The sequence below is a fragment of the Littorina saxatilis genome, linkage group LG2 (assembly GCF_037325665.1).
Source record: "Littorina saxatilis isolate snail1 linkage group LG2, US_GU_Lsax_2.0, whole genome shotgun sequence".
Lineage (NCBI taxonomy): Eukaryota > Metazoa > Mollusca > Gastropoda > Littorinimorpha > Littorinidae > Littorina > Littorina saxatilis.
In genome coordinates, this window is record NC_090246.1 from 899,890 (window position 1) to 915,992 (window position 16,103).

Sequence of the window (16,103 nt, forward strand, 5' to 3'; positions counted from 1 at the left end):
TGGAGGGATGGTCTTATCCCTTGTAGCACCCAGGCTGTTGATTGTTGGTGTGTGACCAAGTGGAGGGATGATCTTATCCCTTGTAACACCCAGGCTGTTGATTGTTGGTGTGTGACCAAGTGGAGGGATGGTCTTATCCCTTGTAGCACCCAGGCTGTTGATTGTTGGTGTGTGACCAAGTGGAGGGATGATCTTATCCCTTGTAACACCCGGGCTGTTGATGTTTGGTATGTGACCAAGTGGAGGGATGGTCTTATCCCTTGTAACACCCAGGCTGTTGATTGTTGGTGTGTGACCAAGTGGAGGGATGATCTTATCCCTTGTAACACCCAGGCTGTTGATTGTTGGTGTGTGACCAAGTGGAGGGATGGTCTTATCCCTTGTAGCACCCAGGCTGTTGATTGTTGGTGTGTGACCAAGTGGAGGGATGATCTTATCCCTTGTAGCACCCAGGCTGTTGATTGTTGGTATGTGACCAAGCGGAAGGATGATTTTATCCCGTGTAACACCCAGGCCGTTGATGTTCGGTATGTGACCAAGTGGAGTGATGATCTTATCCCATGTAAAACCCAGGCTGTTGATTGTTGGTGTGTGACCAAGTGGAGGGATGGTCTTACCCCATGTAGCACCCAGGCTGTTGATGTTTGGTGTGTGACCAAGTGGAGGGATGGTCTTACCCCATGTAGCACCCAGGCTGTTGATGTTTGGTGTGTGACCAAGTGGAGGGATGGTCTTATCCCTTGTAGCACTCAGGCTGTTGATTGTTGGTGTGTGACCAAGTGGAGGGATGATCTTATCCCATATCAAGACCTGACCAGATCTGAGAGGGTGAGGCAAACAGTGTTCATCAGGCGGAGTGGGCCTAGAAAGTGGGCCTAGAAAGTGAGCCTTGAAAGTGGGCCTTGGCCTTGAAAGTGGACCTTGAAAGTGGGCCTTGAAAGTGGGCCTTGGCCTTGAAAGTGGGCCTTGAAAGTGGGCCTAGAAAGTGAGCCTTGAAAGTGGGCCTTGAAAGTGGGCCTAGAAAGTGGGCCTAGAAAGTGGGCCTTGAAAGTGGGCCTTGAAAGTGGACCTTGGCCTTGAAAGTGGGCCTTGAAAGTGGGCCTTGAAAGTGGGCCTTGAAAGTGGACCTTGAAAGTGGACCTTGAAAGTGGGCCTTGAAAGTGGGCCTTGAGAGTGGACCTTGAAAGTGAGCCTTGAAAGTGGACCTTGAAAGTGGACCTTTCTTTCTTTCTTTTTTTGGTGTTTAACGTCGTTTTCAACCACGAAGGTTATATCGCGAGGAAGAGTGGACCTTGAAAGTGGACCTTGAGAGTGGACCTTGAAAGTGGACCTTGAAAGTGGGCCTTGAAAGTGGGCCTTGAAAGTGGGCCTTGAAAGTGGACCTTGAAAGTGGACCTTGAAAGTGGGCCTTGAAAGTGGGCCTTGAAAGTGGGCCTTGGCCTTGAAAGTGGGCCATGAAAGTGGGCCTTGGCCTTGAAAGTGGACCTTGAAAGTGGACCTTGAAAGTGGGCCTTGAAAGTGGGCCTTGAAAGTGGGCCTTGGCCTTGAAAGTGGGCCTTGAAAGTGAGCCTTGAGAGTGGACCTTGAAAGTGGGCCTAGAAAGTGGGCCTAGAAAGTGAGCCTTGAAAGTGGGCCTTGGCCTTGAAAGTGGGCCTTGAAAGTGGACCTTGAAAGTGGGCCTTGAAAGTGGGCCTTGGCCTTGAAAGTGGGCCTTGAAAGTGGGCCTTGAAAGTGAGCCTTGAAAGTGGACCTTGGCCTTGAAAGTGGGCCTTGAAAGTGGACCTTGGCCTTGAAAGTGGGCCTTGAAAGTGGACCTTGGCCTTGAAAGTGGGCCTTGAAAGTGGACCTTGGCCTTGAAAGTGGGCCTTGAAAGTGGACCTTGGCCTTGAAAGTGGGCCTTGAAAGTGGACCTTGGCCTTGAAAGTGAGCCTTGAAAGTGGGCCTTGAAAGTGGGCCTTGAAAGTGGACCTTGAAAGTGGGCCTTGAAAGTGGACAAAAAAGATACACAAAAGTCAAGTAGCGACAGACGATTAACCTTACCTTCCTTTTCTCTTGTTTTATTTTGTATAGTGTGGTCAACTAATGGCAGGAAGGAAGCAACAAGCTTTATGTCAGAAATCTAGTCTACCGTGGGGTTTGCCATCAACCCAGCCTTTTGGTTATAGAAGATGGATTTGGGAGTGGGGGAGGGGGGGGGTAGGGGCTAGCAGGGCTGTTCTGGTAGGATGTGAGAGAATTTAGGCTTCAGGAGTATTGACAAAAATCCACAAGCTGAGCTGAGCTTTACTGATTAACAAAGGTCTTTGTTGTAATCTTTTTTCAGTCAGTGGGCACTTTTTGATTGTCAGGCAGTTCATGAGCAGACCACCTATGGTGTTTTTTATCCACATTAATTGGTGGCTCCTACTCCAAAATGTTTAAGCCTGTGTAATCCCATTTTTTTTGACTGTATAAGACGTCTGTTTAAAATGCAAACAAGCAGAGGATAAAACAGCAGCTGCAGCATGCTGCGTTGTATCGGACATGTATTTTACATTTCCTAAAACAGGGTGATCTAAAAGAGTACCCATATTCATTTTGTCAACAACAAAAAAAACAGTTCTTTGACGGTATACTAATGTAATTTGGGGTTCAGATATGATACAATTATAAGGAGACACCCTGAAATTTATGAGAATAGGAATTTGGATGACATTTTTTAATGTACTCCAAGGAAATTAAAAATTGCCCACACTTGTTTTGTGAACAGATTGGCGGCACACATTTTGGATACCTGACTCGCAGCACATTGCTAAACGTTTTCTGAACTGATGTTCTCATAAATTCCAAGGCCTGTTCTAGACTTCAACTAAAAATGTTATGATAATCTGGTCAAACAAAAGTTTGGGAGCGGAATAGAAATGGGTAAATTTGTTGGGACCACCCGTGAAATTCTTCTTATTTTCTGAATTGTAATAATAATAATGACAGCTTATATAACGCTCACCACAGTAATCTATGTTCTCCGCGCTTTGCATATTAACTACAGTTGAGATCGCTTTACACGAAATGAAAGGGACCAATATTTTTTTTCGAGTTAACGTTTTTTCGCGATAACGAAAATGATCAAACTGATTTTTTTTTTGTAAAAGCAAGATAAAGAAAATAAAATAGTGCCATACCTGTGGTAGTGTTTCCTCAGTCCACTTATCCACCATCTCTTGTGACACAGAAGCAGCTTCGCCACATATCGTTTTGAAAACGATGCCCTTTTGGTTTTTGAAACGAGTGAGCAATTCCGGGTTCGGTACAAAGTTTTCAACTCCCAACTCTTGTGCAAGAGCCACTGCCTTTTCGCAAGAAACGGGCCAGACACAGTTGTGTTCATAGAACGAGCCTGTTTAAACCATTGAAATAGACTCTCTTCAAGTGCCTCTCGATTTCCAGCACACGTTTTCATCCGCTTTCGGTTTGGTTGAACATCACATGACACGTACGCATCTTCAATCTTTTGTCTATTCTTGATGAACGTTGACAGAGTTGAATTTGCGATTGAAAACTTCTTACAAATTTCAGTCTTGTTCAGTTGTTTTTTGTCAAGCTCTTCTAAAACTTTGATTTTAAACGCAATTGTGTGGCTTGTTTGTTTTCTCTTCACTCCTGTTTTCGAGGCCATCTTCAATCACAGTCAGAAGGAAAATGAGATATTCAGTCAGTCATGCAAACATGTGAACACTTCTCGCTTTGGAAGCTACAAGTTCAAAAAAACAGTTGTTTGGTGGTGCAAGAGACCGAGAATCGGCTTCATGTAAGCGTTTTTTGTGTGAGTTTCAGATTGTTTTATTTCGCGTTATGATGGTTTTTTTAGTAGGGTTTATGAAGGGAATGATTCGGACTGACAACACGTTTCGCGTAATGTTTTTTTTCGGCTTTTCGTTTTTCGTGTTAAATGATCTCGACTGTATGAATAAAAACATACTATTTGAATCTCAAATACATACACATTCTAACACAATAATATAACAATAAACTTACAGTAACACATTAGCCCCTTATGGACATTACCATGCATATAGATACACAACGCACAATAAATCATGAACATTGGACAATCTCGACTTAATCTTGACCCTTCTTCTTCTTCTTCTGCGTTCAATGTTATGGCCGTTAAATCCTCAGTTCGGTGGCTGCCAAGAAGTCCTCAGTCTTCTGTAGGTCGGCAGTGGGTCCCTAATCTAGACCCTAATTCTCCTTTTCTCAATGACGCATGTGTTGCAGATCAATATCGGATCTGACAGCGTACCTCACGGCCTACAAAGGACTCACTTTCCTCAAGTCGCATGGCAAAGACACGCCGAGATTCATCAAGAAGCAGGGGCTGGACCAGACGTTCTACGAGTGCGAGAACCACTTGTGGCGCATCGGACGTCGCCCGCTGCCGACCGGGATCCGCATGGATGGGGGCAGCGACTGGGTGTGCTTGTACCGGGATTTCGCTCGTTACCTCATCATGGAGAAGGATGATCTGCTGAGAGGGTTGCAGGCCTTTTATAAGTACACTCTCCTGCCTGCTGAGGTAAGATGTTCAGAGTGTTCAAAGGTGGTCAGATTTGGTTTGGAGTGAAATTTGGAGTTGTTGTTGGTGTTTTCAATGTTTGTTATTTTCATGTGATTTTTGTTTCATTTTTTTTATCCACTTTTTGATCATACCATCCTTGTCAGGAGATGGTGCAAATACAAAAGCAGGATGGCTAACAGTGTCTGGAAATAAAAGTAAGCAGTGGGGTTTATCTAAAATGGTGGAGAGAGAGAGAGAGAGGGGGAGAGGGAGAGAGAGTGCATGGGTGGCTGCACATATTTATGTCTGTATGTATGGAACATGTGTTGTGTAACTGTGTCAATTTCTTGGTTTAAACAAAACTTCATTCAGTTTTGATATTGTGACATAATTATGTACACTATCTGGCATTGAGGATCCGTACTCAAACATAAAGCTTATATCAGTGTCTTCATTGGGAGGATGAAAGGACAGACTGACATGGAAAAGTAAATGTGATAATTACTAAGAAAGTTCAAAACTAGTGTATCTGTTCCATGCTGAACCAAATTTCTTTAAAGTATGATTGCGATATGTTTGTTTCAGTCGTTTTTCCACACAGCCCTGCAGAACAGTCGTTTTTGCGCAGACTCGGTTGACAACAATCTGCACCTGACCAACTGGCGGCGCAAGCAGGGCTGCAAGTGTCAGTACAAACACATCGTCGACTGGTGCGGCTGTTCACCCAACGACTTTAAGAGCAACGACCTGGAGAGACTCATGGTTCGTCTTACTCTTCTTTTGTCGTGGTTTTCATTTCTTATTCTTCTTCTTCTACTTCTTATTTCTACTGGCTTCCTGCGATGTTTAAGCATTTATAATTTTGAAAAACTTGCAATAGTTGCTTTGCTACCATTTTTTCAAGTTTGAAATGGCGGAAATTACTTTTCATGCCATGGGCGGTAAATGGGCTATTGGTGCATCTTTCAGTATTTGTTTATTGTTTGTGCAGAAATATGAAGACAAGCCGCTGTTCTTTGCTCGCAAGTTTGAGGCAGTGGTGAACCAGGAAGTCATCAACAGTCTGGATGTCTACCTGTTTGGTCACCTGCAGCAAGGTAAGTATTGATGAAAAATTGAAAGAAGAGAAATAGGATAGCCAAACTGTCTGTCGTGCTGGAGTGACTGAGCTGAGTGTGCACACTGTGCATACAGGTACATACATGATATGCACAGCTACATAATGAGACTGCACGTACATACATGATATGCACAGCTACATAATGAGACTGCACGTACATACATGATATGCACAGCTACATAATGAGACTGCACGTACATACATGATATGCACAGCTACATAATGAGACTGCACGTACATACATGATATGCACAGCTACATCATGAGACTACAGGTACATACATGATATGCACAGCTACATCATGAGACTACAGGTACATACATGATATGCACAGCTACATAATGAGACTGCACGTACATACATGATATGCACAGCTACATAATGAGACTGCACGTACATACATGATATGCACAGCTACATAATGAGACTGCACGTACATACATGATATGCACAGCTACATAATGAGACTGCACGTACATACATGATATGCACAGCTACATAATGAGACTGCACGTACATACATGATATGCACAGCTACATAATGAGACTGCACGTACATACATGATATGCACAGCTACATAATGAGACTGCACGTACATACATGATATGCACAGCTACATAATGAGACTGCACGTACATACATGATATGCACAGCTACATAATGAGACTACAGGTACATACATGATATGCACAGCTACATAATGAGACTGCACGTACATACATGATATGCACAGCTACATAATGAGACTGCACGTACATACATGATATGCACAGCTACATAATGAGACTGCACGTACATACATGATATGCACAGCTACATAATGAGACTGCACGTACATACATGATATGCACAGCTACATAATGAGACTGCACGTACATACATGATATGCACAGCTACATAATGAGACTGCACGTACATACATGATATGCACAGCTACATAATGAGACTGCACGTACATACATGATATGCACAGCTACATAATGAGACTGCACGTACATACATGATATGCACAGCTACATAATGAGACTGCACGTACATACATGATATGCACAGCTACATCATGAGACTGCAGGTACATACATGATATGCACAGCTACATCATGAGACTACAGGTACATACATGATATGCACAGCTACATCATGAGACTACAGGTACATACATGATATGCACAGCTACATCATGAGACTACAGGTACATACATGATATGCACAGCTACATCATGAGACTACAGGTACATACATGATATGCACAGCTACATAATGAGACTGCACGTACATACATGATATGCACAGCTACATAATGAGACTGCACGTACATACATGATATGCACAGCTACATAATGAGACTGCACGTACATACATGATATGCACAGCTACATAATGAGACTGCAGGTATACAAGACAAAACTTTCTGAGAAAAAAAAGCACCATGTAATGGACAATTTTTGTGCGTGGAAAATGCAACATTTGTGATAAATCTCACTGAATCTGAGCATTCTATAGAATTACCTTGGCTGCTTGTATGCAGTTTCTAAAGAAGAAGAGAGAAACAGAGAGAAACGGGGAGAAAAAAAAAGGGTCGAAGCAACCTGCATGCAAGTAAGGTAACAAAATAAAAGGGTTTGAAAGCAGGGGTATCCACAGTATACTGCATTGTGTTTTCTTCTACAGGAATAACCGGACTGTCCAGCTACTGGCAGAACGAGTACCACCACCTGGACACACCGACCAAGAACCGAGACGCTCACCTCACCTTCTATCACTCCTTCATGCGTGTCGCCTCCCAGGCCATCAGTCTCCGCCAGGCCTCGTGTCGCTTCCGACCCCTCCAGCTGCTAGAGGTCAACCTGTTCCAGGAGAGCGACCACTTTCATGGTCTGCTGGTTCTCTTCAAGGCCGAGTACCTGACCACGGGGAAGGAGGTCACGCTTGAGACGCATGTGCACCCCAAGCATTACTACTCCGTGCTGGACCCCAAGGGGGTGATGTCCAGACTGCAGTTTCTAGAGGTATGTATATAATGGGAGGTGATCAGTGGAAGAGGGTTGGTTTGAATTTTAAACAAATATTGTTAGGGTTTGGGTTAGGATTACCTGTGTGTGTGTATGTGTGTGTGTGTGTGTGAGTGTGTGTGTGCACGTGCATGCCAGGTTGCGTGTGTGTGTGTGTGTGTGTGTGTGTGTGTGTGTGTGTGTTTTATAGATTGTATGTGTACATGCACATACATGGCTGTATTTGCATGTATGTATGGCTGTTTTACCTTGACGGTTAACAAACAAGAAGGGATTTTGATGCTTAGCAGCAGTCCGATTGTTTTTACCATGAAAACTATTGAGTTCTTTGGCAAAAAGATGCTGCTTCTACAAAATCTTGCTAAGATATGCACCTCAAGCTTTGTATATCGAATAGAGGAATGTTATGTTCGATCACCTTGCTGATAACAGTAGTTTTACGAATCCTCAGTACCGTTACAATCGTTTAAATTTACCACTAGTGATTTAGTCTTTTTTTCAGTTTATAGTCCATCTGTGTTCTAACTAATAAGTCCCACTAATTTTTTCTGTCCAGGTTGGATCTGACTTTGATCCCAAAGAACTCATCTTCAGAAATTATGGCCGTTTGCTGGGACCTTTTGACGATATCACTTTGCGTCATGTCTGGGGCCCAGGGAAAGAATTCACAGTGTCCATGGCCTGGATAGACCCAGCCAACATCATCGCGGCATCCTACGATGTCAAGATCCCTGCGACAACGTTTGTGGGTTCACACAAACCAGTGTTGAACCGCCCTGTCCGTCCTGGCGTGTGGACGGTCAAGCTGATGTTGAACATGGTCGTTGTCGCCGAGACACAGTTTCTGGTCACTCCTATCACTTATTATCAGGTCAGTTATGAGCAGCTTGTTTGGAGGCTAAATTTGCATATTTGCATATCTCATTTTTTAAAGTTTTGAGAAAAACTAAACTTAAAATAAGGCTGAAGTCAAGGCAGTTAGGCAATTCTACTCTAAGACAGAAGAACAATGCTCGTTTTTCTTGTGACTACTGCTTCCCTTTTACGCATGTTATAGAAGTGATCGAGAGGAATAGATTGGACTCTCTGCTGCAAAACTGCCCAACTATATATGCGTCATGCAATTCACTTATGCTTGTGTCTATATGTATGGCAAATGCAGGTTACTGTATTGCTGTTGAGAACAAAAGGTTCTTTGCATCTCCAGATTTGTAACCTGTTCAACAATGGCACTCCTTACACACCAACCCCAGTATACTTGCTGGAAATTTGTTTGCATGTGTGTGTGTGAGAGAGAGAGAGTGCATGAGTGTCTGTGTGTGTCTGTATGAGATTATGTACATAAGATCTCAGAAACACAGGGATGTAAGGGCTCTAAATGTATACGACATGTGCATAAAGACAAAGTGAGAGTTATGCGTAACCAATTTCCTGGCACCTTAGCAAATATCAACATTTGGTATTTTGTATATCTTACTGTTCCCTCAAGTATTGGAATGAACAAGCGACATTGTCTGCAAGGTTTGAAGAGTTTTATCTCCATAGTTTCTATTGAATTTGAGGTTTCAGTTGGTGTTTATTTCCCCCTGGGAATGTTCTCTGACACTGACTCTTGTTGCTTGTGATCCAGGGCAAAGCCATATCAACCAGCCAGGCGCAGCACTCGCACTCGGGCCCTGTGGGGCTGTACACTTCAAAAGACTTCTCGGAGCTGCGCGGAGTCCTTCAGGTCCCACAGAGTCACACCATGGAGGACGAGGCGGCCGTCAACGCCAAGAAAGTCGGCAACGACTTGGAGGTGTGGATTGACAATTTGGTGCCGCTCTTCTGGGTCACCAAGGAGACATGCTCGCTGGAAGCGTTAGACTCGTGTGCCATGGACGATTGCCGCAAAACTCCGTGGAGCTCGCGGTCGCCGGACCCCAAATCAGACGTTCAGACCATCGGGTCCAAGCTTCCCTTCGGAAGATGACCCCTGTAATGTGGTAGTGGGATAAGAGAGAAAGAAATTCTGAGCTGAGTGGTGAACTGGATGGATGAGCATGAACGACATATGGTTTTGAGTTTGGTCCTGATCAAGAGTTGTCAGGTGTGTTAAGCTCGTCACTTGACTGCATGGACTCCGGGGATGGTGTGCACAAGAAATTGCCCGTCTGGGTGGGAACTGTACCGCGCACTGGGTCGCGTTGGTTGAAAGTGAATTTTTTTTAATGTTTCAACCAATCTGACCGGATGCTTGGATCTCACCCAGTGGGACACTTTTTCGTGCATACCACCCCAGGACAGTTTCTTTATAAGGGTGTAACTGTCCTGTGTTCTATTCAAGCAAATGACCAGTCGCACTACTGGGAATTATTGATTGAGACCTGGTTTTAAGGGAGTTTGTTTTGATTTTAGTGGCATTATCATTTGCTTTTGGATGGAGAAGATATGACTGCAGTAAAAAAGAATATGATAGTGGACCAGTATGTCAGGCTGATGGGTGGGCAAGGCTTTGTAGTTCTTGTGGCACAATCATCATCTCTTTTCTTTGCTTTCTTTTCATTTCCTTTTGCTAACCTGGAAGATAAATAAGCAAAGTGGGAGATGATGAAGCTTTGTTAGACTTTTTGCTAACCTGGAAGATAAATAAGCAAAGTGGGAGATGATGAAGCTTTGTTAGACTTTTTGCTAACCTGGAAGATAAATAAGCAAAGTGGGAGATGATGAAGCTTTGTTAGACTTTTTGCTAACCTGGAAGATAAATAAGCAAAGTGGGAGATGATGAAGCTTTGTTAGACTTTTTGCTGATCATTGAAAAAAGGATAAAAGAATCTCCATGTAGAATATTTGTATAAATCACTTACCAGCATGATCAAGTGCATGAGCGTGTGAGTGTGTGTGTGTGGAAGAGTATGTCTGTTTGTGTGTGTGTGTGTATGTGAAAGTGTGGCTGTGTATGTCTAAGCATGCATGCATGTGTGTATGTGAATTTGTAGGTAAGTCAGTTGACACAAGTTTGTACATGTACATATCTTACTAGTGAGTATCATGTACATATCTTACTAGTGAGTATCATGTACATATCTTACTAGTGAGTATGCAGGTGTCTGAGAACAAACAGAAAATAAACCAGTTGATTTTAATTTGTGTGCATGACATATGTACTTAAACGAATCAATTATAATATCTGTCGTAATATTACACAAGCATGTCTTTCAAGTGATCACTTGTCGAATGATATATTTCTGTATAAACTGTGTGATATGTACCTCTCATGGTGTGAGTTGCTTGAGGTGTACATACGATTACACCAGCCAGATGTTGGTGCTTTGATTCTGGATATCAGGATCATAACAAGAGCGGCAACATGTACAATTTTGCTGCAAGTTTTATATATATAACAGTATCGTATCTATCTTTTATTTTCATGTCTGTCTAACTGACTATCTGTCTGCTTGTCTGTGTCCCTGTCAAGTAAACTTGTTCTATTTCTCTTAAGGATTCTGCAGACTGATTGAATTCGTGCGTTGAAAGATATGTTTCCATCTGGCATTTGTAACACAGATGGTTTCAATACTCCGAAAACAGATAGACGGCGAAGTTCCTAAATTCAGAATCAAAAAGCAAGAATTGTAGGTAATTGGAACATTGACAAAACAAAACGTTACATTTACACATGAAGATGGTTTCAGATTTTAAAACAATGTACTGGTACACTGTCTTTCACATTCTAGAAATGCTGTGAAGGCACACTCCCAGTAAGGTAATATATTGTACTACGTTGCAAGCCCCTGGAGCAAATTTTTGATTAGTGCTTTTGTGAACAAGAAACAATTGACAAGTGGCTTTATCCCATCTCCCCCCTTTCCCCGTCGCGATATAACCTTCGTGGTTGAAAACGACGTTAAACACCAAATAAAGAAAGAAAGATGTGAAGGCACACTCATATTCCTCAGATTGGTCTGCTAATCGAATGCTGAAGAAGAAGAAGTCTGCTAATCCATATTGTGTTTCTCCTTTGCGCTACTGATGAAAAAAACAAAAAAACTTTAGCATTGTTTTAGCATTTCAAAGCAAAACGTCTCTTGACATTTTCAATAAATGACCCATAAGGAACATATATTTGTAGAAAGGAGTGTATCTTAAACAAATCGCTGTGTCCAACTTTGTTGCCATTTTTTCATTTTCCTGTCTTTTTTTGTGTAAAAAAACGCACACACGTCAAAATCAACAGTCCGACAAAATGTGTGCGTTTTCTGTGGAAGCAGTGTGGATGCATGTGAGGCTTGTTGCAATTTTTTTTGTTTTTTTTGTTTTGGTGGCTGGCCTAGTAGTTGACTTGATATTTGTCTCAGAAAAAAAATTACTGTGAAATGTCATTGTGTAGCTTTACATTCACCACACCAAATATGCCTTGCTGAACGGCTTTACTGATGGTGCATATATTGCTAAAACAGTTTAAAATGTTGTGCATTTCATATGTGAAATACAGTGGAACCCCCCTTTTAAGACCTCCAAAAATCTGAGAAAATCGGGTCTTAAAAAGGAGGGAGTCTTAAAATGGGGGTAAATTTACAGATGTTATGAACAGAAGGTCTGAGAAAACAAGGTCTTAAAAAGGAGGGAGTCTTAAAATGGGGGTTTCACTGTAACAGATGTATTTATGATCTTGTGTGTGTGTTGGCAACATTTTGTGATATCCACAGTGCAGGTGAGGGTTTATTCTACGAGGCGGTCAGTCAGTCTTACAACTTTTAACTTCATTTTACTCTTTTACACTTTAAACACTTCTACACAGCCATGTGAAGGGGGAAATGCTTGTTTTCTATCAAACAGAATATATTTGTTTTCCATTTACTATTTGTCTGAGACAATTTATCATTGTGCTTTTTCATCCTATTCCTTTTGATTCCTTGATGAATTGTACGCTCTTTTATTGTTGAGACTGTAGGTAAAGTATGATGTGAAATGATTTCAATTGTGGAATGATGTTAATTAAAAACACACACATTGTATATATAGCTGTCTTTAACATAGGTAAGACTGCAAAAACGATCTAACAAAAGCAATTGTAAGCTACAGTTTCTTTAATTAATGTTCATGGAGCCATGTACATTCCATGTTCAACATTTTCTCTCTGATTTGTTTCTTTTGCTGAATCTCTTGGTAGGTATGCATTTTAACAGTAAAAGTAAAGAGTGTGTTCTTCTGTTTCTCCTTTATGTGTTCACATTTTACATATTGCTGCTGTTTCATATCCATTTTCCAACTCGTTGTCTGTGTTCACAGTTCGTTTCATTTGGGAAAGTTTACCTTGAATCAAATGAAATTTTTATCAAAATTGTGCACACAATTCTGTTGACAAACAAACATTTAATGCTGCAGTGAAACCAGGGTAGGAATGATCATGCTATCAGCCGTTGTTGAGTTTAGATGTCTTGATTTATTTTTGGAATACACATTTAAAAAAAAAAAAAATTCTTCTTTCTTTGTTGATTTTTTTTTTCCCCCTCTTAAATTTAGGGTGAGGGCTAGATGGAAAAAAACCACAAACCACTGACTATTCTATCACCCTATTAAAATAAAGATTTATTGCTGTCATTTATCATTCTCTTGATCGCTCTCTCTCTCTCTCTCTCTCTCTCTCTCTCTCTCTCTCTCTCTCTCTCTCTCTCTCTCTCTCTCTCTCTCTCTCTCTCTCTCTCTCTCTCTCTCTCTCATCTCTCTCTCTCATCTCTCTTTCTCTTGTTTGTGATTTGTATTCTTTCTTTATTGTGGGTGTCTTCCATCAAGAGCCAGGGTACGTGCAGAGTGACTTTACATGTACTGTCAAGCTGTGCAAAATATTGTGATGATGATTCAACGATCATGACGTGCAGAGTGACGTTACATGTACTGTCAAGCTGTGCAAAATATTGTGATGATGATTCAACGATCATGACGTGCAGAGTGACTTTACATGTACTGTCAAGCTGTGCAAAATATTGTGATGATGATTCAACGATCATGACGTGCAGAGTGACTTTACATGTACTGTCAAGCTGTGCAAAATATTGTGATGATGATTCAACGATCATGACGTGCAAGGGATGATAATTGATTTCAGAGTTAGAATGGTACAAATCAAAGAGATTTTCAAAAACACATTGTCTGTTCAATTTGTTGTTTTATGGTCTACAAGGTCATGATATCGGAAGTCTTTTTTTATATGTACAATGAAACCCCGTTTTACGACCTTCAAAAATCTCAGAAAATCAGGTCTCTAAAGGGAAGCAACCCCCCGCTGGTTAGGGGGAAGAATTTACCCGATGCTCCCCAGCATGTCGTAAGAGGCGACTAACGGATTCTGTTTCTCCTTTTACCCTTGTTAAGTGTTTCTTGTATAGAATATAGTCAATTTTTGTAAAGATTTTAGTCAAGCAGTATGTAAGAAATGTTAAGTCCTTTGTACTGGAAACTTGCATTCTCCCAGTAAGGTAATACATTGTACTACGTTACAAGCCCCTGGAGCAAATTTTTGATTAGTGCTTTTGTGAACAAGAAACAATTAACAAGTGGCTCTATCCCATCTCCCCCCTTTCCCTGTCGCGATATAACCTTCGTGGTTGAAAACGACGTTAAACACCAAATAAAGACAGAAAGGGAAGGAGGTAGATTCTCAACTCAACTCAACTCAAATTTTATTGGCTTCAATTTTCAAAGAAGAATTTGTCTTGCGCTTGGGAGAAAGTAAGAGTATAACATATAAAAACAGCATTCATATCACATTTCATGTATCACACACAGTAATCACTAGTATAAGCCTACAATTATCACATTTGTACCTGTATCATACATGCAAATAAATAGTATCACATTTCCACGTATCACACACAATATATACATTACATAACATACAGCAAGCTTCCATCTCCCGCGCCCCCCCCCCCTCCCACACACACATATCCTCGCACGTGCGTCGACTCCATACAAATGACATCATCAGATTTACAGAGGCTATGAAGAGAGCAGCTCAGACAGGAGGGTCTTCCAAAGGAGGAAGTCTTAAATTGGGGGGGGGGGGGGGGGGTCTTAAAAAGTGGGTTGCACTGTATATTTAAATGATTCTAGCGATACATGTATAGCACAGGACCTGAGAACAATGACAGTAAATCTTGAATACACTGTTGGTATGTTTTAACTTCATACATATTTATAAGGATATCTATAATGGTTGACTACCTTGGTAGTATGCCATGAATGGTTCATGCTGTGTATTTTTGTACAACTTACCAAAGACACCTAGTCTTTCAACAATCGAATAGAATATAATTAATAATTATGGTGTTTTATTGATTACATGTAAAAAATAAAAAAACAAGTGTGTACAGCAAATGTCATGCCATTATTGATTCTTTAGAAAAAATATAAATATGAATGTGTACTCGTGACGTCTTGTGTCGTTTTATATGTGTATTTCTGCATCTACTGTGTGCATGTGTTTGTATGTTTGGACTTGTGTGGCTGTGTTTGTAACAATCAATCTGATACATTCTTTTTATCATACTCGAAGAAAATTCACATGAACCTTAGAAAATTCACATGACCGTGCAATATGTATATAAAATATTTAACACAAGAAAACGATGCACACATCTACAGGCGCATGCAGACACACACACTCACTTGCACGCTCACAGAAGCCTCAAACACACACACAAACTCGCACACTCGTATGGACATGCACACAGTGAGGCTGACTTGCGCACACAATTGTAACACATTGCACTGGCACTACCGCTGATGGGGTCTATGTCGACCAAAAGAGTGGGATTCCCTGTATGTGGAGTTCCTGTAGGTGGATTCCCTGTATACAAGGAATACCACAGGGTGTAGTTCCTGTAGCATTTCGCTGATATCGCGGAAAGTCACGTGATGCTTAGCAACATCGGTAGAATTTGATTTGTTTCGATCTTTTTTTATATTTCTTAGAAATTCGAGTATGGTTTGCAAGTTTTATTGAAAAACTCCACCCTGTGGGATTCCCTGTATATATAGGGAATCCCCTACAGCCACCCACAGGGAATCCCACTCTTTTGGTCGACATAGACCCCATCAGCGGCACTACCTGACACAAAAAGAGCCTTAATTGTGACTGTGAGACCTTCAAACACAAAAACTACTCTGAACACTTTTTTCCCAATAGTATGCCATGATTTCAAATGTAATGATCACAGAGCTACCTCAAATTTTGTATGCATTCGGGGAGACAAATGAGGCTGTTATACGTTCGACTCTGCACACCTGATGTATGACATTCACTCTGGGTTGTCTGTATTCAGCACACAAAACGTGAACAAGATTATTTACACACACAATTAGTTTGTATAAAAACAAGATCAAATTTGCTTCAGTCAAGTGTGTAGAAACAAGATAAATTATAAATGTGTATATATATGAGCCTGTGCCAA

At 41.4% G+C, this 16,103-nt stretch overlaps 1 protein-coding gene across 1 annotated transcript in view; it reads left to right on the forward strand.

Moving 5' to 3' along the window:
- Positions 1-14,612, forward strand: part of LOC138957711 (xylosyltransferase oxt-like) — a gene marked incomplete in the record, with an annotated part of 65,996 nt that extends 51,384 nt beyond the window's left edge. The window contains 6 exon segments of the mRNA XM_070328776.1: positions 4,258-4,555; positions 5,123-5,299; positions 5,529-5,634; positions 7,331-7,668; positions 8,228-8,542; positions 9,302-14,612. Coding sequence (XP_070184877.1) covers positions 4,258-4,555; positions 5,123-5,299; positions 5,529-5,634; positions 7,331-7,668; positions 8,228-8,542; positions 9,302-9,643 — 1,576 coding nt within the window.
- Between the last annotated feature and the right edge of the window lie 1,491 nt (positions 14,613-16,103).